At 40.1% G+C, this 22317-nt stretch overlaps 4 protein-coding genes across 13 annotated transcripts; 2 read left to right on the plus strand and 2 right to left on the minus strand.

Moving 5' to 3' along the window:
• The first annotated feature begins 266 nt into the window (after nt 1–266).
• LOC122005538 (aspartic proteinase 36-like) lies at nt 267–4538 on the plus strand. The gene is made up of 10 exons (XM_042560604.1): nt 267–705; nt 1010–1139; nt 1347–1603; nt 2174–2401; nt 2987–3149; nt 3284–3360; nt 3477–3573; nt 3724–3790; nt 4013–4084; nt 4186–4538. The coding sequence occupies exons 1-10, from the start codon at nt 335–337 to the stop codon at nt 4335–4337; spliced, it is 1614 nt and encodes a 537-aa protein (XP_042416538.1). The 5' UTR covers nt 267–334; the 3' UTR covers nt 4338–4538.
• Nucleotides 4539–5261: 723 nt separating this feature from the next.
• On the plus strand, nt 5262–12438 carry LOC122005539 (probable glycosyltransferase At5g03795). 3 transcript variants are annotated; one of them, XM_042560606.1, is made up of 5 exons: nt 5262–5704; nt 9953–10336; nt 10867–11078; nt 11178–11526; nt 11634–12438. In XM_042560606.1, the coding sequence occupies exons 2-5, from the start codon at nt 9986–9988 to the stop codon at nt 12300–12302; spliced, it is 1581 nt and encodes a 526-aa protein (XP_042416540.1). In that variant the 5' UTR covers nt 5262–5704; nt 9953–9985; the 3' UTR covers nt 12303–12438. The 3 variants fall into 3 exon arrangements, with proteins under 3 accessions (XP_042416540.1, XP_042416541.1, XP_042416539.1); XM_042560607.1 differs by lacking the exon at nt 9953–10336; XM_042560605.1 differs by lacking the exons at nt 9953–10336; nt 10867–11078; nt 11178–11526; nt 11634–12438 and adding an exon at nt 5960–8616.
• Nucleotides 12439–12540: 102 nt separating this feature from the next.
• Nucleotides 12541–13748, minus strand: LOC122005540. The gene is made up of 2 exons (XM_042560608.1): nt 13116–13748; nt 12541–13029 (listed from the first exon to the last, which is right to left on the minus strand). The coding sequence occupies exons 1-2, from the start codon at nt 13661–13663 to the stop codon at nt 12618–12620; spliced, it is 960 nt and encodes a 319-aa protein (XP_042416542.1). The 5' UTR covers nt 13664–13748; the 3' UTR covers nt 12541–12617.
• Nucleotides 13749–14114: 366 nt separating this feature from the next.
• Nucleotides 14115–19080, minus strand: LOC122005541 (pentatricopeptide repeat-containing protein At1g74750-like). Of its 8 annotated transcripts, none has more exons than XM_042560613.1 (4): nt 18728–19080; nt 17948–18013; nt 17676–17756; nt 14115–16981 (listed from the first exon to the last, which is right to left on the minus strand). In XM_042560613.1, exon 4 carries the CDS (start codon nt 16976–16978, stop codon nt 14234–14236), a length of 2745 nt encoding a protein of 914 aa, XP_042416547.1. In that variant the 5' UTR covers nt 16979–16981; nt 17676–17756; nt 17948–18013; nt 18728–19080; the 3' UTR covers nt 14115–14233. The 8 variants fall into 8 exon arrangements, with proteins under 8 accessions (XP_042416547.1, XP_042416550.1, XP_042416551.1 ...); XM_042560616.1 differs by having other exon boundaries at nt 17676–17835; XM_042560617.1 differs by lacking the exon at nt 17948–18013 and having other exon boundaries at nt 14115–16017; nt 16075–16981; nt 18723–19080.
• Between the last annotated feature and the right edge of the window lie 3237 nt (nt 19081–22317).

The raw sequence follows: 22317 nt of genomic DNA on the forward strand, positions 1-22317 counted from the left end.
AAGGAAGACGTCCCCCCCAAAAAAAAAAAAAAAAAAACCAATAACACAACACGTCTAAACAATTGAAGTCTCAAATCGCCAACTTTGACTCAATTTCATCACGTCTCTCAACTGCGGAAAATGACGTTCATGTTTTTTTTTTAAACAGACAATTCGAATCGAAAGCTTGAATATATATAATAATAATAATAATAATAATAATAATAATAATTATTATTATTATTATTATTATTATTCGGATCGATTAGATTAGTTTGCAGCCCTGTTCGAAAGAATGGCGGTCTACGCGGTGTGGAAGAGGAAGAAGAAGAAAATAGAAAGGAGGAATATATAAATGCAATTAAATCGAGGATCTCCATGGCGTGACCCCCTTCCCTTCTCCATCGCTTCACCTTCCGCTTTCCTCTTCGGTGCCGTTTTGTTACCGGAAGAAATAGCGGGGATGGTTTTCCGTCGGCGGCTGATGCGGATTCCGCAGTTGATCCTCCTTCTCCTCGTTGCCTCCGCTGCCGTGGTGTTTGCCGCGCAACATCGGGCCGAAGCGTTCAAGGCAGGCCTGAGGCTGGAGAGAACGCTGCCGACGAAGGGCGTCCACCTGGATCATCTACGAGCCCGCGACCGCGCCCGCCATGGTCGGTCCTTGCTCGGCACGTCCGGCGTGGTGGATTTCCCCGTCGAGGGCTCCGCCAATCCCTTCACCGTTGGGTGTGTGCGCTTTCTGTTTGCGAAAAAGTTTCCTTCCTTTTTTTTTGCTTCTTTTGTCCTCTTGCTTTTTTTTTGTGTGTGGAAAGAGGAATCTTTGTGTTCAATTCCTATGCTTTTGGAATTTATTCAGATTGTTCGTTGTTAGGATGCCAGATTCCTGTTCTTTCTTATGAAACCGTCATTAGTAATTACTAATCAATGTTTTTCCCTGCTGTATTCATTGCTCTTGGTTTACGGATTTAAATTTTGTTTTGCTTGTTTACGTTGATGCTTAAGCTGTCTTAATCTGGCTATGTAACTTCAGGCTTTATTACACTCGCGTGAGACTGGGGAACCCAGCTAAAGACTATTATGTTCAGATCGATACAGGAAGCGATGCCTTGTGGGTGGTATGCAGTCCTTGCGATGGTTGCCCAAGTTCTAGTGAGTTGAATGTATGATCTCTTCCATCTCAATTGGGATTTCTCTCGGTCTATTACATGAAGCTGCCTCTTGTTTTGACAAACTTGTTTGTATCATTATGATTTCTGTATGTGTTTGTCATTACTTGAGTCTTTGTTTTTTTTAAAAAAAAATTAAACCTGTTGGTGTCATATTTTTTGGAGCTTTGGTTGCATAAGTTGTTGTTTTCTCGTATGCAGATCCAACTGAACTTTTATGAACCGGACAAGTCATCCACATCTACAGTTCTTACTTGTTCTGACGATCGTTGTAACTCTGCTCTCCAAATTGGAGAGGCCATGTGTCCTTCTGTCTCTTCAAGTGATGCCTGCAGTTACTCCTTCAAGTACGGTGATGGGAGTGGAACTGCTGGTTATTATGTATATGATACTATCTACTTTGATACAATTACAGGAAATCAACAGCCATTGAATTCTTCAGCTCAAATTGTTTTCGGGTATATATTCTTACAAGAACTATACTGACATACTGGTGTTTTCATGTTATTTAAATTTTTAATCAATTGATATCTCCAGGTCAGGGCAGAATTTGTACCTTATATGTATTTGTTTATGTGTGTTAATAACTTTTGATGCGGAGGACAAATGATCTTGAATTGGCACTTTTCTGTTCAGCTTGAATACCATCAATGATAAACTATTATATGCCATGTGACATTGCAAGTTTTTTGTTTTTTGAATCTTCCTGAGCAACAAATAATGAAATGCCACAAACTCGTAGACCCCATAACTCTACTGTTGTTTTTCCTGACAAGTATTTCATAAACAAAAACTCAATGGCAATATATGGTATCATGTATTAGAATCGGTAATTGGCTTCTTTTAGTTAAAGAGTGTGTTTCAATGTATGCTGTAAAGTAGATGATAACTTTTAGTTTCTTTGATCAATAATAAATACCTTTCTGCTTGTTGAATCCTTTTTGTTTTCTCCACAATTCACTCTTTGATACTGAAGATTACAAGAAGCAAACTGTTACACTTACAATTTGAAATTAACATTTATACAGATGTAGCAACTCACAATCAGGGGATTTGACAAAGTCAGACAAGGCAGTTGGTGGGATTTTTGGGTTTGGACAGAACGGATTATCTGTCATTTCACAACTGTCTGCTACAGGTGTTGTACCTTCAGTTTTTTCTCACTGCTTGAGGGGTTCAGAAAGTGGTGGAGGTATACTGGTTCTTGGGGAGATTGTGGAACCGGGTATTGTCTACACCCCGCTTGTGCCCTCCCAGTAAGTGCTTATTGATACAAGATTTTTATGTTGGTAACCAGAGAAGTCACTCTGGTTTTTTCTCTATGTTGTAAGATTTTAGAATTGTGGAATTTTTTGTGCATTCCTTGGCATTACTAAAACATTCACTCTCTCTTAAATAGGTGTCTTTTTTTCTAACTAATGAAACTTTCTTTCTAATTCTTGCTTATCATCATTCATTTGTTTATTTTTAATTATTAATTTGAACAGACTACATTCTCTTGTAGAAATTCAAGTTCAATTTTCTATTGAAAGTCATTGTTGCTTTGAGAAGTCTTAAGGTCTGGAAACTTTGCTTTTAGTAATCCTTGGTGGAAGAAACTTTGCACTGAAATTTCGAAGTGAAAAAAAAACTCTGTGAACAAAACTGAAGGTAGAAGAACAAAAATTTTACACTAGTTCTTTTGGGTACACTATGAAAATTTGCTAATTCTTTTGTTTTGGTACGGATTGTTCTGATTTTGCCTATGATGTTTTACTTGAATATTTTCCCCTGGATCTGTTTTTTTATTTAATTTAGTTTTTAGATTTTACATATACTGATTGCCTTCGTTTGCACATTAGGCCTCATTACAATGTAAACTTAGAGAGCATTGCTGTCAACGGCCATACGTTATCCATTGACTCATCAGCGTTCACCACAACAAACACCCAAGGAACCATTGTCGACTCTGGTACCACATTGGCTTACCTTGCTGAACCAGCTTATGAGCCTTTTGTTAATGCGGTAAGTTAGCTTGTTGCCTCTAATGGCTAAATATCTCTATGTAATTGGGAAAATATTGAGAATTTTTCTGCTGATAACCATCGTTTTGTGAATCAATATTTGGACTACTATTCTGATTCCATGCATACTTGCAGATAGTTGCTTCTGTTTCATCATCGGTGCGTTCAGTCCCTGCTCCTGGTGGAAATGAGTGTTTTGTGACTTCCAGCAGGTTATTCTGACACACCACATAGTGATTCTTCATTTTTGGAGCAATTTAAATTGCATAACAAAATGGTGCAATGCTTTTGAATTTACTAACACTGTTAATACATCTCTTAATTGCAGTCTTGATGAATCATTCCCTTCTGTCACACTGAACTTTAAGGGCGGTGCTTCCCTGTCACTAAATCCTGAGGACTATCTATTACAGCAGGGTGCTATTGTAAGTTACTACTTGTGTTATTACTGAATTGTCAACCGTTTACAAGAGTGCTTGATTCTATAGAGGTTTACAAGTTTATCAGTATGACATTCTGAGAATGCACAACATTATCATAATATCTGATAGGTAATATCAATTGTCCATGTTCAGGATAATACAATCATATGGTGTATAGGCTTTCAAAACAACCAAGGTTCAGGAATAACCATTATAGGAGGTTCGTAGACTAAACCTTCATTCACTTTGTGTGTTCGATTATCTTGCACAACTTGCATGATATCCATGAGCAGCATTTACTAGTATCAATGAATTTGTTACTGAATGAATATAAAATGCTAATCTAACAAAAAATGCCTTAGTTTCATCATATGCTTCATAAGGCTGTTATTTTCATGTTTTTGGATCTAATTAAGATGTGGATGTGGATCCTTCTCTGCAGACCTTGTCCTGAAGGATAAGATAGTTGTTTATGATTTAGCTAATCAGCGCATCGGCTGGAGGAGTTACGATTGTAAGTCTCTAATCACTTACAAATCCCCTTGTTCCTTTCATCGCCAATCTCTTTTTGCACGACTGCTCAAACCTTGTCCTGAATATGCATCTCCTCTCCAGGTTCTCAGTCTGTCAATGTTAGCACATCGCCTAGCAGGAACCAGTTCCTAAACACTGGACAATTCAGCATTAATGGAGCATCACACATCATTTACCACAAACTGCTATGGAGTGCCACGGGATTTTTGTTCTTGTTTCTGTTCTTTATGTGAGCAGCTCACCAAGACAGCAGACCACACACAGATGACAGATAGAATTACCTTCATTCTCTTTAAACGCTATTTGATCTGTATACAGATGGTATAGATTGATTCTTTTACTGATGTTCTTAGATGGATATCGCTGCCGTTTCTGTGTAAATTTGATTGTAAAGTGTATCTGTCACGAGTTTATACACGTTCAGATGTTTCTTATGAGTTCTTACTAAAAACAACCAATTCAAACAAACAAACAAACGAACGAACAGTCCAAACAAGTAAACAACCAATTCAATAAAATCATATATGCAATTAATCAATCTTTAATTCAACAACCATTCCAAATAAATCATAACTGATGTGGTGATAAGGAAGGGTCCACTTGTCACAAGTCAGTTGATATGGTGTCAGTCAAAGTCAAGGCAGTCAACGTTGGGGTTTATGGAAAGAATCTCAGCCAAAGGTGACTGTCTGTTTATCCCGGTCGGTAAAGGAATAAGCAAAGCGGATCACTCGGCCGGTCAGATTAGCGGATCACCCCGTTGCCCGTCTGAATGGACATCATGAGCCGGTCGGACGAATGAACAAACCTGTAACTGGTTGTTTCGATCGGTAGGGAAGTGAGCCGCTCAGACTGTCCGTCCGACGCAAGAAATGACATTACATAGGTGGGGACGAGAAAATAAAAGAAAGTACTCTGTCTATCATTAAATATGAAGAAGCCAAGATAAAGTAGAGCACTCCATCTATCATTAATGCACGGAAGTCAAGACAAAGAAATCTTTCTCTGACAATTAATATCATTAAATAAGGACAGATGAACGATCACTAAGAAAGGTATAAAAGGATATGTCAGATATGAGGAAAGACAAGATTTATCTATTTCTCAAATACTCATTCTCTCTTTCTGATTCTAATTTGAGCATTGGAGGGCCAACGTCAAGGACCTCTTCCTTGATTTTATTTTATTTTATAAGATTAAAATCTTCATTCTATTAGTCTAGGTTGTTAAAGGCGCGCCTGAGGCGTCAGGCGCACAAGGCGCTGAGAAAAGCGCCTTCTACAGCGCAAGGCGAGCGTTGTTCGCCAGGCGCGCGCCTAGGCGCGCCTGGGCACACCTAGGGCGCTGTCGCGCCTCACAGAAGGCGCGATCGTAGGGCATCGCGCGATCGTAGGGCATCGCGCGATCGTAGGGCATCGCGCGATCCTTCCCATTCACGATTTCTAACCAAAAAACCATTTCAAACCTAATTTGGTTTGGAATTAGGGCATGGAGAAGAAAAGAGAAGAAAATAACGGAAGGAGAAGAAGAAATCTTGCAGAAGAGTCGCGCCATCCTCCACTGCCGCCGCCGCTGCTAAGTTGCTTCCGTCGCTGCCCAGGTATGCATTTTTTCCATTTTTTTTTGTTTTTCTATTCTTCACTTCATCTTCTTCTTCTCATCTTCTTCTTTTGTAATCTTCTTCGCTTCTTCGTTGCTCCTCTTCTTTTCTTGTTTTTTCTTCTTCTTCTTCGTTTCGTCGTTTTCACTGTTCAATATTTCCAGTTTTCAATGTTTTTTTTTATCACTTTCGTTTCTTCTCTGTTATATCTTCTTCCTCTTATTTCTTTTTTGTTTTTTCCCTTCCCGTTGACAGCAAGACAGCAGACAGCAGACAGCAGACAGCAGCAGTTTTCTTTTTTGTTTTTTCCCTTCCCGTTGATAGCAAGGCAGCATCAGTTTTCTGTTTTATTTTTTTCCCTTGTGATGCAGTCCCGTTGACAACTGCTGCTGTGATGCTATGCTGCCCCGTTTCTGCTGCTGCTGTGATGCTATGCTGTCCCGTTTTTTTTTTTTTTTTTTAATTTTGCTGTTTTCTTTTTGTTTTTTTTGTTTTTTGTTGCTGGGACTGTAAAAACCTGCTGCTGCTGTGAAAACTGCGATGTTGTCCCTATTTGCTGGTAAATTTAGCCAATTAAAACAATGTGCTTGTTGGTAATGTGATGTGCAAATATTTTCTCTCCCTTTTTGCATAATCAATTCAAGCCTGTGATGTTGTCCCTATTTTTCTTTTTATTTTCCTATTTTTCTATTGCTGGTACCAGTGGTACAGTACTTTTCTATTATTGTTGATACTTGATACTAGGTACAGTAGTTTACCATTCCATTAATTCATTAATTTTTTTATTTTGTTTTTAATTTTTTAGGTTATTTTCTTGTTCAATTATCATGGAAGGTAGTAGTGATACTCCAACATATATATCAAAAGATCCGGCATAAAATTATTTTCAAAGAGTTAATCCGAATAACAAAAATAATTTGATTTGTAACTTTTGTCAAAAAGTTACAAAAGGAGGTATCTATCGTGCAAAACAGCATCTTGTTGGAGGGTTTCGAAATACTACGACTTGCAAGAAATGTCTGCCTCATGTACGTGAAGAAATAAAAAATTTCATGGAGAAAAAGGCGGAGAAAATCAATCTTTCTAAACTTGCGATATTAGATTTTGAGGATGTAGACCCTCTTGGTGATGATATTGATATGGATGATATTGAAGCTAAAGCTGTACCACCTATAAGTACAACTACAAGTTCTAGATCAGTGAATATACAAAAAAGGCCAAGACAAATAGGTCCAATGGATACATATTTTGCTCCTAATGTGCAAAAAAATGTTGAAAGTAAAAAGGGTAAAGAGAGGCAAACTACGATAAATGAGGCATACAAGAAAGAATTGAGAGAAAAAACTTGTATGACTATAACTGAGTGGATGTATGATGCGGCAATTCCTTTTAATGCCGTTAATTATTCAAGCTTCAAAAGGATGTTGGACTTGGTTGGCCAATGTGGTGTAGGTCTAAAAGGACCTAGTTATCATGAGGTGCAGATTCCTTTTCTAAAAAAGGCTGTTGATAATGTGACTAATGATTACATTAAGTCGTGTGAAACAGAATGGGCAAAGTATGGTTGTAGTTTGATGGCAGATGGGTGGACAGACAAAAGGCAGAGGACATTGATTAATTTTTTAGTGAATTCTCTTAAAGGTTCAGTTTTCATCGAATCGGTTGATGCTTCTGATTATGCAAAAACTGGAGAGAAAATATTTCAGTTGCTTGATCGATTTGTGGAGCGTGTAGGAGAAGTAAATGTTATTCAAGTTGTAACGGCTAGTGCAAGTAACAATGTGCTTGCTGGTAAGAATCTATTTAATTTTTTCTTATCAATATGCTTTTTCTTATATATGTTAAAATTATCTACTTTTCTAAATTCTTTTGTAGGAAAATTATTAGAAGCAAAAAGGCCACACTTGTATTGGACTCCTTGTGCTGCTCACTGCGTCGACTTGATCTTAGAAGATATTGGGCAATTGCCTGATTTTAAAGCAACATTGAAGAAGACAATGAGTGTGAATGCTTACATTTATGTTCGCCCCGGCATGGTAAATATGTTGAGGCAATTCACAAGACAAAAAGAGCTTTGTCGGGCGGGTGTCACAAGATTTGCTATTACTTTTCTCACTCTTGAAAGGATGCACCTACAGAAGCAAAATTTAAGAAAAATGTTCATTTCAAAGGATTGGACAGAGAGTAAATGGGCAAAAGAAGCGGCAGGGAAGAAGGTAGCTAAAATCATCATGACACTTAGATTTTGGAGCAGTATTGTGCATATTTTAAAGATATATGGCCCTTTAGTCCGTGTTCTGAGACTGGTTGATGGCGAAAGAAAACCTGCAATGAGCTATATTTATGAGGCTATGGATAGAGCAAAAGAAACAATTATGAAGGCCTTTAAGGAGAAAGAAGAGAAATACAAAGAAGTGTTTGAGATCATTGATAAGAGATGGGAATGCCAACTTCATCGGCCTCTGCATGCTGCAGGACATTATTTGAATCCAGAATATTTTTATTCATACACAGATTCAAATATCTGTGGAGAAGTGGTGAATAGTTTGTTTGAAACTATGGAGAGATTGGTTTCAAACGCTGTCGAGCAAGATAAAATCACTGCCCAGCTCTCTATATATCGAAAGGCAGAAGGGCTATTTGGGAGAAATGTGGCAATTAGACATAGAAGAACATTATCTCCAGCAGAATAGTGGGAATGCTACAGAGCAAATATCCCAGAATTACAAAAGTTTGCTATTAAAGTGCTTAGCCTCACTTGTAGTGCTTCTGGTTGTGAGCGCAATTGGAGTGTATTTGAGCAGGTATGTAATAAATATAAATGTTTGATACTATTAGTATGCTACTTTTATAAGTAGAAAATATTCTTTGATATTTTATTATACTTATTGTGATTTTTGACATTTTGTAGATTCACAGCAAAAAAAAGAAATAGGCTAGCTCAGCAGCGCTTAAATGATTTGGTATTTGTGAAATACAATCGTGCCTTAAAGCTTCGGTATGATGTACGTGATAAGATTGACCCCATCTCTTTGACAGATATTGATGATAGTAATGAATGGTTGATGGGTAGAATGGATGGAGAAAGTGATAATGAAGAAGATGAGTTGGTTTTTGAAGGTGATGACTTGACATGAGATGTCGTTGCTAGGGCTAGTGGAGCTGAAGAGCCTGAATATTGTACTAGAGGAAAAAATATTGCATCAATGACCTCTAGTTCACATGCTAGGCCTAACCAAGTCGAGAAGGGAAATGCATCTTCCTCTATGAGACACTCATCTCTAAGACTTAGAGATGAAGAAGAAGAAGAAATTGAATTTGAAGAAGATGATCAAGATAACGAAGAAGAAGAATACAATGAGGATGATCTTGAGCTTGAAGATTAATTTGACTTATTACGCTTGTTTTGATGGACTTTGTTAGTTTAAATTAGAAAGTTGAAACTTGGAAGTTTGAAATTTTTATTAATTTATCATGGTGTTATTTTGCTTGTTATATTTGATATTGATATGTGTGGAATATTAATAGTTATCATATTTGACATAATATATGAGTGTGACAATAGTTTAGTAGTCATCAACCTCATGTTCAAGAGACGCGTGCCTCGAGCACGTCTCGCGCTCTAGGAGGCCTTTGCGCCTCAGTGCGCCTCGCACCTCTAACAACACAGCTATCAGTAGTCGCCCCATTCCCGATTTTCCAAATTTCTTGGTTCGGACATAATCAATGACTCTTAAATTTGTTCAATAAAAATATTTAGTCAAAAATATTTTTCTCTTTTAGACAATTAGAAAGTGCAAGCAAACAGACGATCTTTTTTTACCTCGTCCCAACATTAATGACCATTCTAATAAAACGCACTATTCACAATGACTATGACTATTTATATAAATAACTCTATAAATGGCAAAAAAAATGATGCTGGTTGACTTACAAAAACATTTTAAAAAATAAAACATTTAATAAAAAACCAATTTTGTATTTTACCTTACCCAAATCGGATACGATGAAATGAATGCTCGTAAATTCGGGTTCACTCGCCGAGTGGGGCGACTCACCCTGCCTGGTGTCCAGCTCGCCGCGACTCTTGGCGACTCAGTTCGCGCCACTTGGCCGTGGACGGCTTCCTTTCCAAATGAAGAACAATAATAATAATTATTATTAAATAATAAGCCTTCTTAAGTTACACGCTCGTAGTTGGCGTCTTCCCTCCTTACCCTCGAGGTCACCTGCTATTTATGACGCCAGGGAGGGAAGGATTCCAAAGGCCGCGAGGACGCCATGGACTCACCTCGCACGCTTCTCTTCCATGGCGGCGGCAGAGGAGCGAGGTTGGCGGCGGTGACGGTGGCTGTTTTCCTTCCTCTGGTTTTGGTGTCCATGGTGATCCTTGCTGTGGACTCGAAGTCCTCTTCAACTTGGGCTTCCTCTTCTTATGTTTCCCTTCCTCCTCCTCCTCCTCCTCCTCCTGATGGTGGTGGCGGCGGAGGCGACGGCGGCGGCGGCGGCGGCGGCGGCGGCGGCGGCGGCGGCGGCGGCGGCGGCGGCGGTAGTGATGGTGGTGGTGGCGGCGACGGTAGTAGTGGAGGAGGGGAGTTGAAGCGTGGTGCACCGACCCCGGCGCCGGAGCCTGTGAGTTCTTCTTCTGTTTATTCCGATGTTGTTTTGGTAATTATTTTTTTTTTCCTTTTCCTCCATTAATTAATTAATTAATTAATTAATTAATTATTTTAATAAAGGAAAGTTTATGATTTTGTTGAGGGAAAGAAAGAGAGATTTTAATACACACATTCTTCTGTATTGTAACGTCTGTATTTCTTTTATATCTTTCCTTTTTCTTTATAATTGTCATTCACTTAATTTATTTATTTTCTTAACAAATGGGAGACAATAAATAATATATATATATATATATATATATATATATATATATATATATATATAAAAGAAAGATTTGGAGTCGTGATAGAATCTGAAACTCCATTCTTTACATAAATTTCACTCTCTCGTGCAAATGAAAATGCTTCCATGAACACAAATAATTTAATAAAAATACTTTTTATATAATTTCTTTTATTAGTGTTCAATGTTTTACTTCATATTGTTTTTCTTTCTCTAAATTTATCATTTAGGGTTTTTTATTTTTTATTTATTTTTGTTAGGCAATATCACCAATTGGGTACAATATCGAGATGGACACTACGACTTTACAAGGAAAAACAAGAAGAGATGTGAAATTAGACAAGCTTGAACATGATTTAGCCAGAGCTCGAGCTTCTATCAAAAAAGCAGCATTGAATAAAGAAGTGGAAGAGCTCGACAAAGACTATGTTCCACAAGGCCCATCGTATCTGAATGCTTATGCTTTTCACAGGTGACCAAGGTTAATTAGTTAGTTTAATTTCTCTTTTTGTAGATTCCATTTCGATAAATAATACTAATACTAATAATAATAAATAATTTTCTCTTGTAGGAGTTATTTGGAAATGGAGAAATTATTCAAAGTCTATGTGTACGAAGAAGGAGAACCGCCCTTGTTCCATGATGGACCTTGTCGAAGTATATATTCTTCGGAAGGAAGGTTCATCAATAGCATGGACTTGGATAGTCATTTTCGAATCAAGGATCCTAGTTTAGCCCATGTTTTCTTTCTCCCCTTCAGTGTTGTGAGGATGGTGAAGTTGATCTACAAGCCGAATTCACACGATATGTCGCCATTAATTAGAACCATTTCCGACTATATCAATGTCGTTTCCGATAAGTATCCGTATTGGAACAGGAGTCTCGGTGCTGATCATTTCATGCTCTCGTGTCACGATTGGGTAAACGAGGAACCTAAAGCCTAATTGGCCGCCTTCTTCATCTGTATAGTTTGATTCTAGATTTGATCATTGATGAATTATGTGAGTTGTGCTTGTATGCATTGCAGGGTCCTTATACTTCTCAAGCTATTCCTCTCCTCTACAATTCTTCCATTCGCGCCTTGTGCAATGCAAACACATCGGAAGGCTTCAATCCTGCAAAAGATGTATCGCTCCCTGAAATAAACCTGAAGACCGATGACATTTCGAGCATGATGGGAGGGCCACCAGCTTCTCAGCGTCCCATCCTTGCATTCTTTGCCGGTGGCGATCACGGTCCTGTGAGACCTTTGCTTCTCAAAGCATGGAAGGGCAAAGACCAAGATGTCCAAGTCCATGAGTACCTCCCAAAGGGGGTGTCCTACTACGACATGATGAGGAAGAGCAAGTTTTGCCTTTGCCCTAGCGGATATGAGGTTGCAAGCCCGCGCATTACGGAGGCAATCTACCTAGGTTGCGTTCCGGTGACGATCAACGATCACTATGTGCTGCCATTCAGCGATGTGCTCAATTGGAAGGCCTTCTCAGTGCAGGTGGCGGTGGAGGACATCCCGAACATAAAGACGATTCTATCCGGCATATCTCCAAGGCAATACATAATGATGAAGAGGCGAGGGGAATTGGTGCAAAGGCATTTTGTGGTGAACAGCCCGCCGAAAAGGTTCGACGCATTCCATATGATCCTTCACTCGATATGGCTGAGGCGGCTAAACATCCGCATTGATCAACAAGATTAGTTCACGTTAGACTAAAATTTTGGTCCATTGTTCGATTCTTTGCAATGTTCCTGTACACTACAGGGAAATTCTGGGTATATTTCTAACTGTAGAGGTTATTCTTGATGACTGCTCATATACAGCTACAATCTTAGCTTCTGAGAATGCATTTAGTTTCCTTTTGGTCATGAGATAGATCGAATAGATAGGAAAAAAATGGTGAATACGATCAAAACAAAATAATAATACTGTGAAAGGATTCGAAGAACATGTCAGAAATCTGTGACATGAAAATGCTGCATTGGTTATTCGATGCTGCGAAGAATTAGACATGCATCAGTTTGCATCGATCGATTTCTTAATCGATCGCAGGGCAGACCACATGGCAGTCGATGCAAAAAACAGGAGAAAACCAGTCAAGATGGCGTACTTCAATCCGAGATTCACCAGCAGATTAACCAACAATCCAGCAAGAACCACGCCGACAAGATTGGCAGAGAACGCCGACCAGAACGGCATGTCGAGGATCGCCGCGACCATGGCTCCCGTCCAAGCTCCGGTGCCCGGAAATGGCACCGCAACGAACAGCATCAGACCCAGCCATTTGAACTCCTCCACCGGCGCTGCCTTCTCCTTGGCTCTCTCGAACAGAAGGTTAACAAGCCGGGTTGCTGCATCGCTCTTCTGGGAGACGAAAGATGCGAACTTTTTCAAGTAGAGGATGAGGAATGGCACGGGGACCATGTTTCTGCGGAAGAACAGATCGTATCAGGAGTCAGATTTCGGTGAATTTGGGAAAATTTGCGAATCGGGGCAAAGTGAAGTGGCACGAACCCTAGAACGGCTAGAACTGTGATCGCGAGGGGATGGATCTGCATCCAGTATCCGACCGGGATGGCGCCGCGGAGCTCTAGAACTGGGAGAGTCGCGAGGACGAAGACGACGAGTTCATCGGCCCAACCTAGTCGTCTCAGCGCAGTCGCCACCTGTAACCCGAAACCGGATGCTCTTATGGAGTCGGCGGCGGTGGCGGCCAGAGAAGCGCCGCAACAAGCAAAGGCGAGAGCTTTCCAGACCACCGCGATCAGGAGAAGCCTTCGAAGCCCGGACCGCTTCGATTCTTCTGCAGCAGCTTCACACGAGCATGTCGTCGAAGAACCATTGCAGACAACAGATCGAAAGGAGGAGACGAGAGAGTGGTTGAAAGCAGCAAGCTTTGGTCCGAAAGGTAAGATTTTTGATGGGTGGGAGGGTTTTGTGGGGGAATGAAGGAAGATCGAAGGGCTCCTTGAGGTTGAAGAAGATGAACAGAGATTGAATCTTCTTCTGGTTGCAAAGAAGGTGGATGTCGCAGCTGAGAGCGCAATTGTAGCAGAAGCCATCGTTGAATTTCTGGAAGAGAAAAGGAAGAGAAAAGGGTGGAAAACGAAGGACTTTGGTATCGCAGTTGAACGATCTGTTTGCGAGAAAAACGAAGCTTCTTGTCGACATTTCAAATTAAATAGGCAAAAATCAAAAGAGCTTCTTATTATTCTTTTTTATTTTACCTATCAAACATTATTATAATAATTTTGATTAAAGTATTATATCGTGAAATAGTTTTAAAAAAGGTTGCATGAAACTATGGTTTACAAGAATTCTCATCCGGAAAACAAACAGAGGCAACGCAGAGAAGCTTGACAATAAATGTGCTGAGCTTCATGTGAATCAATAACCTTAACCTGAATATTATGAGATGTAGCAGCAGTGTGCAATAATGGTTCTTATAGTACACAATTGACTTGAGACTTTTGGGCTATGCTGCACAAGAAATTCTAGTCAGGAAAACAAACATAGCAATAAATATTATCAACTCGATTTATTATAGCTTCTAAACAAGCTTAACCAATGATAAGTTTGCTCAACAAAATTGTTGTTGTTGTGGGTTACAATCCCGAAGGCAAAATAAATAGCTACCACAAGTGCATGCGTTCGACATAAGAGTTAAGCAGCCACCTGTTAAGGAATTCCCCCTGCCCAATAAAGCAACCTGAGTTGCGATCTTCAGTGAAGAATGGAAAGTTGAAAGCATTCAGCAACTCCTGTACAGAATGCTTGACCAATGATGAACCAGTTACCCTGCTACGACGACCCCAGCCGGTGATGATCTCAAGACGTTGCGGGCATACGCCTGAAGCAAGCATCTGTCGGCGGAACCAGGCCAGTGTCCTGGACAATGCAGTAATGGCAGTGCCCTCGGACATGACATGGAGATTGATGTTCCAATTAGACCTCTGAGTTTCCCTGACCAAATCAGGGTACACATTTCTCTCTGCAGCTACCTCCCAGATCAGTCCAGCCTCCTCCTTGAGGCCTGATTTACGAAGGAAATCAACAATGGCATCCACAAGCCCCCTCTTGCTCTCCCTGTCTTCACTATGCACCAAGTTGAAGAAACCCCTCGCATGTGCCTTGACATTCTCTCCGTTTGGTTCTGGATCTGGTAAAGACAGCAAAAAAGAATGAGCTGGATGGCCTGTGATGGCCATGAGCTCGCAACAAGGGCCCATCTCGTGTGTTGCAGTACAACAGCTGAGGAGAAGGGTGTATGTCTGAAGAGAAGGAACCAATCCCAGTCCTAGCATGTTTACCAAAAAATCATAGGCATCGGTGAAACTGTGTACCTTGAGAAATGCACTTATCAATGAGTTGCACGTAGGCACATTAGGTTGCAGACCAGCATCAAGCATTGCTTGATACCATGCCCGAGCCTTTTCGACATTTCCAGCTTTACCCCACAAATCCACCAAAAGCCCATATACAGGTTCATCAGGCACCCAATCCCTTGCCATTTCCTTAAAAACGGCTTCCGCTTCCTCAAGATAACCATCATGACCTAGGGCCTCCATCACAATGCTATATGTAATCATATCAGGACGAAAACCAGCAACCTGCATTTCTTTATAAAGCTTCACCACCTTGGGATAGTTTTTGCGTTTGGCGTGAAGATGGATCATAATGTTGTAAGTAACAAGGCTAGGTTCACAACCTCGTCCATTCATCTCATGAAACATATTAAATGCATCAGAAAGATGGTCACTTTTTGCAAAACAATTTACCATTGTAGTGCATGTATAAGTGTCCAGTGAGATGCCTTCTTCTTGCATCTTCTGATATAAATCTAGCGCAACTTCCAAGTGGCCAGCTTTTGCATATATGTCAATGAGTGTACAATAGGTTACTTGATCTGGCCGGTGACCAAATTTCTGCATCTCCAGGAACACTTTGACAACTTCATCCAAATAATTAGCACGGCCATAAACATGTATGAGACGGTTGTAAGTTACCTTAGTCGGTTGACAACCATCCGCAGCCATCTCTTCTATGACTCTTCTCATTGCAGCAAATTGCCTAGCATGTCCAAGGATGCCAATCATGGTAGTGTAAGTGTGTCCATCATGCCTAAACCCAGGTTGTGATCTTAACCATTTGAAAAATTCAAGAGCCATAAAGTGATCATTGAGTGATTTCAGCACTTGATTGGCTTGGTATGGATTGATCTTGTGTTGCAGATTGTTCAAAGCCTCTTTAGCTGTTGATCCCCATTTCAACTGCTGCAAAGTCTGGCGATATAGATCGATCACATATCCTGATTTTGCCTTACGATTAGCAGATGGATAACTTCCAACATGTGCCTTTGCATATCTGACTGGATTCTGGAACCTATTGGTGGATCCAGCAGTTTCCATAGATGAACCTGTCATTTTCTTTTCGGAGGTCCTATTGGTGGATCCAGCAGTTTCCATAGATGAACCTGTCATTTTCTTTTCGGAGGTCCCTCCTGGCTTTAATTCAGAGGAGAGGTCATTAGAATGAAATTTCACCTTTTGCCGACTAGACTGTCTTTGACATTTTGCATCAGACGAAACACCATTAGTACCAACAGATGATCCAATCAGACCAATACCATTTTGCTTAACACTTGCATTAGCAGATGATGCAGGTTTGTCTACAGTGTTAATGGAACAACTGGAATAGAAGTTGAGGGCATCTATCCTCTTGGAACAATCAGATGTATCAGCTAACTTGTAGTTAGAAGGCATAGTCTCATATGACGATTTAGTCTTAGCAACATTGAATTCATGTAGTTTGCCATTAGAAACTATAGCTTTGTGTGATGTGTTAATACCAGCAACACTAATATCATGTAACTTGCCATTTGAGGTTATAATCTCGTGCGATGCCTTAATATCAAGAACACTGTTTTGTAGATTTGATTTTGTTTCTCTGGTCTTGTCAGATAAAATGCCAACAGTTCTAATACCTGTCTTCACAAAGTGTCCAGTTGTAATCTTAGATGTGTCGACCACGTCAATCTTTGCAGAAGCATTCAAACTGTCTGGACCTGCTTTTGGAGGACTTGAGTCAGATCTCAGGGAGGACGAAGAGGAGATAACATGTTTAGCTGAGACTATATAGCTGGACTTCTGCTGGCTAATAGGGCCTACTGCATTTTGGGAGTAGGGCGGACCAGATTTTGTTGGAGCAACACCTACTGCAGTGGCTTTGATGGCTCTATCTTGTTCTATTTTGGGAACACAAGCCTCATCATCTGAGCAAGTGCCTTTAGCACTCTCTGCACAACCACTTCTCGTACCATTAAGATATAATTGCCGAGCATAGTGAGGCAGAGAGCCCAATTGCTTTGCCCTCAACATGATCTGCAATCAGCCATGACAAATTATAGGAAAAGGGACCTTGGACATAAAACAAAGAAGGAAACTCTCAATTAATAAGCAATCAACTCTATACTTATTTCCAACCATAGAAAAGTTACAACATTATTCAGTGGATTGTGGGGGAAAAAAAACTCAAAGATTAATAACAGAATAAAAGAGCTATTTCTACTCCATATATTTCCTGGATGGTGTTCACTTGTCCTACATGAACACACAATTATCAAAATACCTCAAAAAGTGCAAATTCAATATTTGGGCTGTCAAGCAGAGTTCTTCAACATTACCATGTGATTGTAGTCCCAATTATATGCAGTCCACATGAATCCTAGCCCTCTATACAAGTTTGCTGGGTAGTGTTAAAAATTAACACTAAATATACCCACAAATAGGAAGAGCAGTCTGGAAATTTTGGCATAAACAGCACTCCTTATAAATGTGATTAGGGGCATGACCAGAGTAAAATCAGTAATTGCAGAGAAGACAAGGCATATTTAGTATCACAGCCAATGATTTCAATACTTTAAAATTTTATTAAGGAATCACATTTGGTTCAATATCATGATAAAGTAATCAGACGTCTAGGGTTTTGTTGAAACATGAATTAACAGATTCTAGAGTGGTTAAAAATAGAATGGAAAGCTTTAGTTACTAAAAATTGAAATCTTAGCATACTTACTGCCCCTGTTATTTTTACTCTGGAGTTGGAAGTTCATTTGATGTGGCCATTGCCTTCATGCTTGAAATTCTTTAAGCTCGCCTAAAAGGAACAAATAGTTGAATTGTCAAAGCTGACTTTTTTTAATCTCGTCTTGCTTTGTAACCTTATGATCTGTTAGCTGAATATTAGTTATGAACAGAATCTATTTTAGCAGGAGTTGTAATCATAATGTAATAGCTGATAACAAAACAGGTAGAATCTCCAGTAGAATGCAAAGTCATAAATTGCACCTGTTAACATCATCTAAACCAATTGAACATCAGCGGATACTCAAAGCACTGTGCCTAAGTATGCATCTATATGAGAAAAGAAAAAAATTACTCATTGTTCATAGAGAATGACTCAATGCATATTAAGTACAACTAAGGAAACAAAAACTTCAATAACAAAAGTAAGACGAATAGATTAGCTTCCTTTGAGTTGGTTCTACCTAGTTCTCTGTCCGTGTCATAGAGGGTGAACACTCAAAATTCACTCCTTAAATATTCATATTTCCTATTTATTCATCAAACGAAAAAGATATAAAAAATATCTATCGTTTTTTCATATTCATCAAATTCTAATTAGTTTCCAAATATTCATGAAAAAGAACCTATAGTTGACTTATCCCTTGCTCATAATCAATCTATTCAATTTCTTCATCAAGGAAACAAGCCCTAGAAGCATACAGAGTAGAACGAGTAACAAACTTAAATCCAAGCTATAATTTAAAAAATCATATGAGCCTAGACAGCCATCTAGAAGACCAATCTCTCCTGCACCAAGGGCACTTTCAACAACCAAAATCCAACAAAGGTTTCCCCATTAGAACGTCAACTTTTCAACTCTCCACTTCAACCAAAACTCATTAAAAAAAAGGCCAGGAGTTCACTTTCCTTGGGGATACACAGCAGATTCCGGAGAGAATTGGCATCTCGAACAGGAATACAAAGAAACAAGAGGGGGAAAAAAAATCTCTCCTACTTACAGAAACTTTTTCGACAGAAGAAACAAACTCTCCTTTACCTTACCGCAGCTTCAAAGTCCGAGAGAAAGGAACAGCGGCGGCGCCGTCCCGAACTCTCCAAGCACCGAAGGCTTCTCCTCCAAATACGCCGGAACGGAGCCAGGGGAGAGGAATCGAGAAAGGCTGCGCAAAACCCTACTTTTTCCAAAAGATTTCAACACATGCGGCGTTTTATGGACTGCCTACGACTACCATTCTTCTTCCCCTCTTGTCGCCTTTCCATTCTCACCGCCCAGCGCATCTGCTTCCTTCGATCCCTCCTCTCCGCCACACCCCGAATTAAGTCACGGCTGATGTGGTCGGAGAACAGCTCTGCAGTTCGTTACCTAGGTCGTGCTTTAATTGGAATCGGATTGAAAACCTTGCTGTTTACGCCTGCCTGTTATCGCCCTTCAACGGCTTAATCGCACCACGTCCACTCACCTCCTTTGACTAATTGCCCTAAAAGTATGGGCCCCAGAATCAACTGTGAGATGTGCAACCAATGGTAACGTTTTGAGTGGGTAAAACATTGAAGCCCAACCTGCCTTGCGCGCCAAGTCAGGGAAATTTCATCGAAAGATGTTTACTGGGAGGAGAAAAATACTTTAAGTGCCATTGGCATTCTACATAAAACTTCCGAATGGGTTCCACAGTTTCAACGAATATGAAGCAGGTATAACTTCGGTAAGAGACGAAATAAAGAAAAAAAACATTTAAGCGGGATATTACGATGCCAACATGGACGCCTTCCAGTATCCATTGAATACAGCGGGACCGCAATAAGGTATCGTCAACCAATCATAGGCATCATTGACAAGGATATTCCCACTAGTAACCGCGGGGTTAGTGGTTGAAAGTTCGTATGGGCTTCCCGTGAGCCACGGGAAATGATTTGCTGTGTGTGGTAACGAAGAACGGGGACTAGATTTGGTACGGTTTGAGCATGAGATGATGACACGTCACTTGCCAGTTATGTGGGCGATAGGTGGCCTTGTATTTTGAATATCAAAAGAATGATTTTTTTCTTAAAATAATCAAGTATAAAGATGTCTACATGGATCCTATGAAAATTTTCTTATATATAGGGAGACACCCTCTCATATGTAGGTACACAAGAGTTGGTATAAATATAAGATCTAAATTATATTAAATTAAGGTTGACTTATGTGTGAACACGATCTACACACGTTGAATGCCAGATAGGTTGAGCCAAGATTTTCCCAAATGAATGAATCAATATTTTACCATCTGAATTTCTTTTTGCTACTTGCTTAAGAGTGTAACAGAAGCATTCATATAAAATTAATGGTAATTCCGTAATGTCTCGACATTAATGGTGATATTAAACTTGACTTCGTAACGTCTCGACATTAATGAGATTATTAAACCCATTAATAATGATTCCATAATGTCTCAACATTAATGAAAATATTAAACCCATTAATGGCGATATTAAACCCAGCATTAAATGACTATAATTTGGTCATTCATTGCAGGTAAGGTGAGAGCTCCTATATAAGGAGGCTGAATCTTGAGCAAAAAGAGAAACGGAAGATAAGCAAAAGAGAAAGCGAGAGGAAGAGCAGGAAGCGAACCTCTGTCCACCCGTGTTCTCCCACAAAACTCTCTCAATCGTGCATAAGTTCGGTTGAACTGCTCGTGATAACACTCGGGTACATTCTCAGTTCGCCACGAACGACCAGTACTTGGTTGCGTGCGTGGTTCTGTCGTTGTATCTTGGGAAACAGACGACCTGATAGAACCTCGAAGCACAGCCGGAGGTGGGACGAACCTGTTTCAAGGAAACTGTGGTGAACGTAGGCCTCGGTATCTTAGTCATCGAATTTTCTCCCGGATTCGGTGATTGACTCCAATTCTACTACGCACCGCATCAACTCCACAACTCGAACCACTGGAAGTTTGGCAGAACCAACCCTATTGGCAGTCTGAGATTATTCGCTCAGGTCATCTCAGTAGATAAGTTAGAATTGATTTTGTGTAATTTTAATTCTGTAATTTTCCCAATATCTCTGGCAACAAATTGTCCAACAATCTTGAAACAAATTCAAGTTCTATGGAGATGGCCACAAAACAAAGTGTTGAGGTGCAACAGACTCAACACCTTAAGGCTCCCTCCGCCCCGATTGGAACTGTGCCAATCAACCATGGGGAAAGGCCAGAGAAGTTCACTGGAGTGAACTTCAAGAGGTGGTAGCAGAAGATGTTCTTCTACTTAACCACTCTCAATCTGGTTCAATTCTTGACCGAGGACCCTCCCAAGCGTGCTGAGGATACTGATGTGCAGACTACTAGTGCAGTGGAGGTGTGGACTTATTCTGAGTTCCTTTGCCGAAACTACATCCTCAACTGTCTTGCCGACTTGCTGATATTGTGTATAGCATGAAGAGAATGACTAAGAAGATGTGGGAGTCCCTGGATAAGAAGTACAAGTGGAGGATGCAAGGGCCATGAAGTTCATCGTGGGTCAATTCCTAGATAACAAGATGGTTGACTCCAAAATGATGATTAGCCAAGTCCAGGAGCTTCAAGTAATCTTGCATAAGATCCACTCAAAAGGGATGGTTCTGAGTGAAACCTTCCGGGGTGACTACTATTATTGAGAAGTTGCCTCTAGACTGCAAGGACTTTAAGAACTACCTGAAGCACAAGCAGAAGGAGATGAATGTGGAAGAACTCATTGTTAGACTTCGCATCAAAGAAGACAACAAGAGTTCAGAGAGAAAGCTATTCTCTTAAGCTATTATGGAGGAAACGTGGTCGAGCACGATCAAAACTCGAAGTGGAAGAACCCAAAGACTTCCAAGATGGGACCCAAAGGAGGCGTTAAAAAAATTTCTGGAAGTGCTTCAATTGTGGTCGAGCTGGTCACAAATTTTCGGAATGTAGAAAACCGAAGAATAAGCAAGAGGCCAACCTGAATGAGGGACCAGAAATGGATGACCTCTGCGCTGTGGTCTCCGAACTGAACCTGGTTGGTTCAAATCCACGGCAATGATGGATCGATACTGGAGCCACCAGACATGTCTACTGCTATAAAGAGCTGCTCCACAACTTTGAAGAAGTCAATGGAGGCAAGTTGTTCATGGGGAACTCAGCAACCTCGGACTTCATGGGCCAAGGAAAAGTGGTGCTGAAGATGACCTCGGATAAAGACCTTACTCTGAACAATGTATTGTATGCTCTAGAGATTTGGAACAATCTAGTGTCTTGATCACTGTTAAGCAAGCATGACTTTCACATTGTTTTTTAGTCAGATAGAGTTGTGTTGTCAAAGAATGGAATGCTTGTAGGAAGAGGCTATGTATCTGATGGACTATTCAAGCTTAATGTAAAATATGGAACCTAAAAAAAAAAAATAATAAGGTAAAATAGAGGAATAACCTTAACAGAATTTTCTAAAATTTTTAGAAATTTTCTGAGAATTTTTCGGAGGTCGTATGGTGTAGGTTACAAGGATAAATATTGGGACTAGGGGAAGCCTATTTAGGCTACCCCATTGAACGAGGAAAAGTTTTATTTTTTTCCTTTTTCTTTTCTTTTTCTTTTTCTTCTCCCCTCACTCGACGTCGTGCCGACTCTTCTTTTCTTCTC

The sequence above is a fragment of the Zingiber officinale genome, chromosome 7B (assembly GCF_018446385.1).
Source record: "Zingiber officinale cultivar Zhangliang chromosome 7B, Zo_v1.1, whole genome shotgun sequence".
NCBI classification, from domain to species: Eukaryota; Viridiplantae; Streptophyta; class Magnoliopsida; order Zingiberales; family Zingiberaceae; genus Zingiber; species Zingiber officinale.

Coding starts and splice junctions, on each gene's coding strand:
- LOC122005538 (XM_042560604.1), top strand. CDS start 335: ATGCAATTAAATCGAGGATCTCCATGGCGTGACCCCCTTCCCTTCTCC. Junction 2,402..2,986: donor ACCCCGCTTGTGCCCTCCCA/GTAAGTGCTTAT, acceptor TTTGCACATTAG/GCCTCATTACAATGTAAACT. Junction 3,574..3,723: donor TATTACAGCAGGGTGCTATT/GTAAGTTACTAC, acceptor GTCCATGTTCAG/GATAATACAATCATATGGTG.
- LOC122005539 (XM_042560605.1), top strand. CDS start 6,757: ATGGAGAAAAAGGCGGAGAAAATCAATCTTTCTAAACTTGCGATATTA.
- LOC122005540 (XM_042560608.1), bottom strand. CDS start 13,663: ATGGCTTCTGCTACAATTGCGCTCTCAGCTGCGACATCCACCTTCTTT. Junction 13,030..13,115: donor ACAGTTCTAGCCGTTCTAGG/GTTCGTGCCACT, acceptor GTTCTTCCGCAG/AAACATGGTCCCCGTGCCAT.
- LOC122005541 (XM_042560611.1), bottom strand. CDS start 16,978: ATGTTGAGGGCAAAGCAATTGGGCTCTCTGCCTCACTATGCTCGGCAA.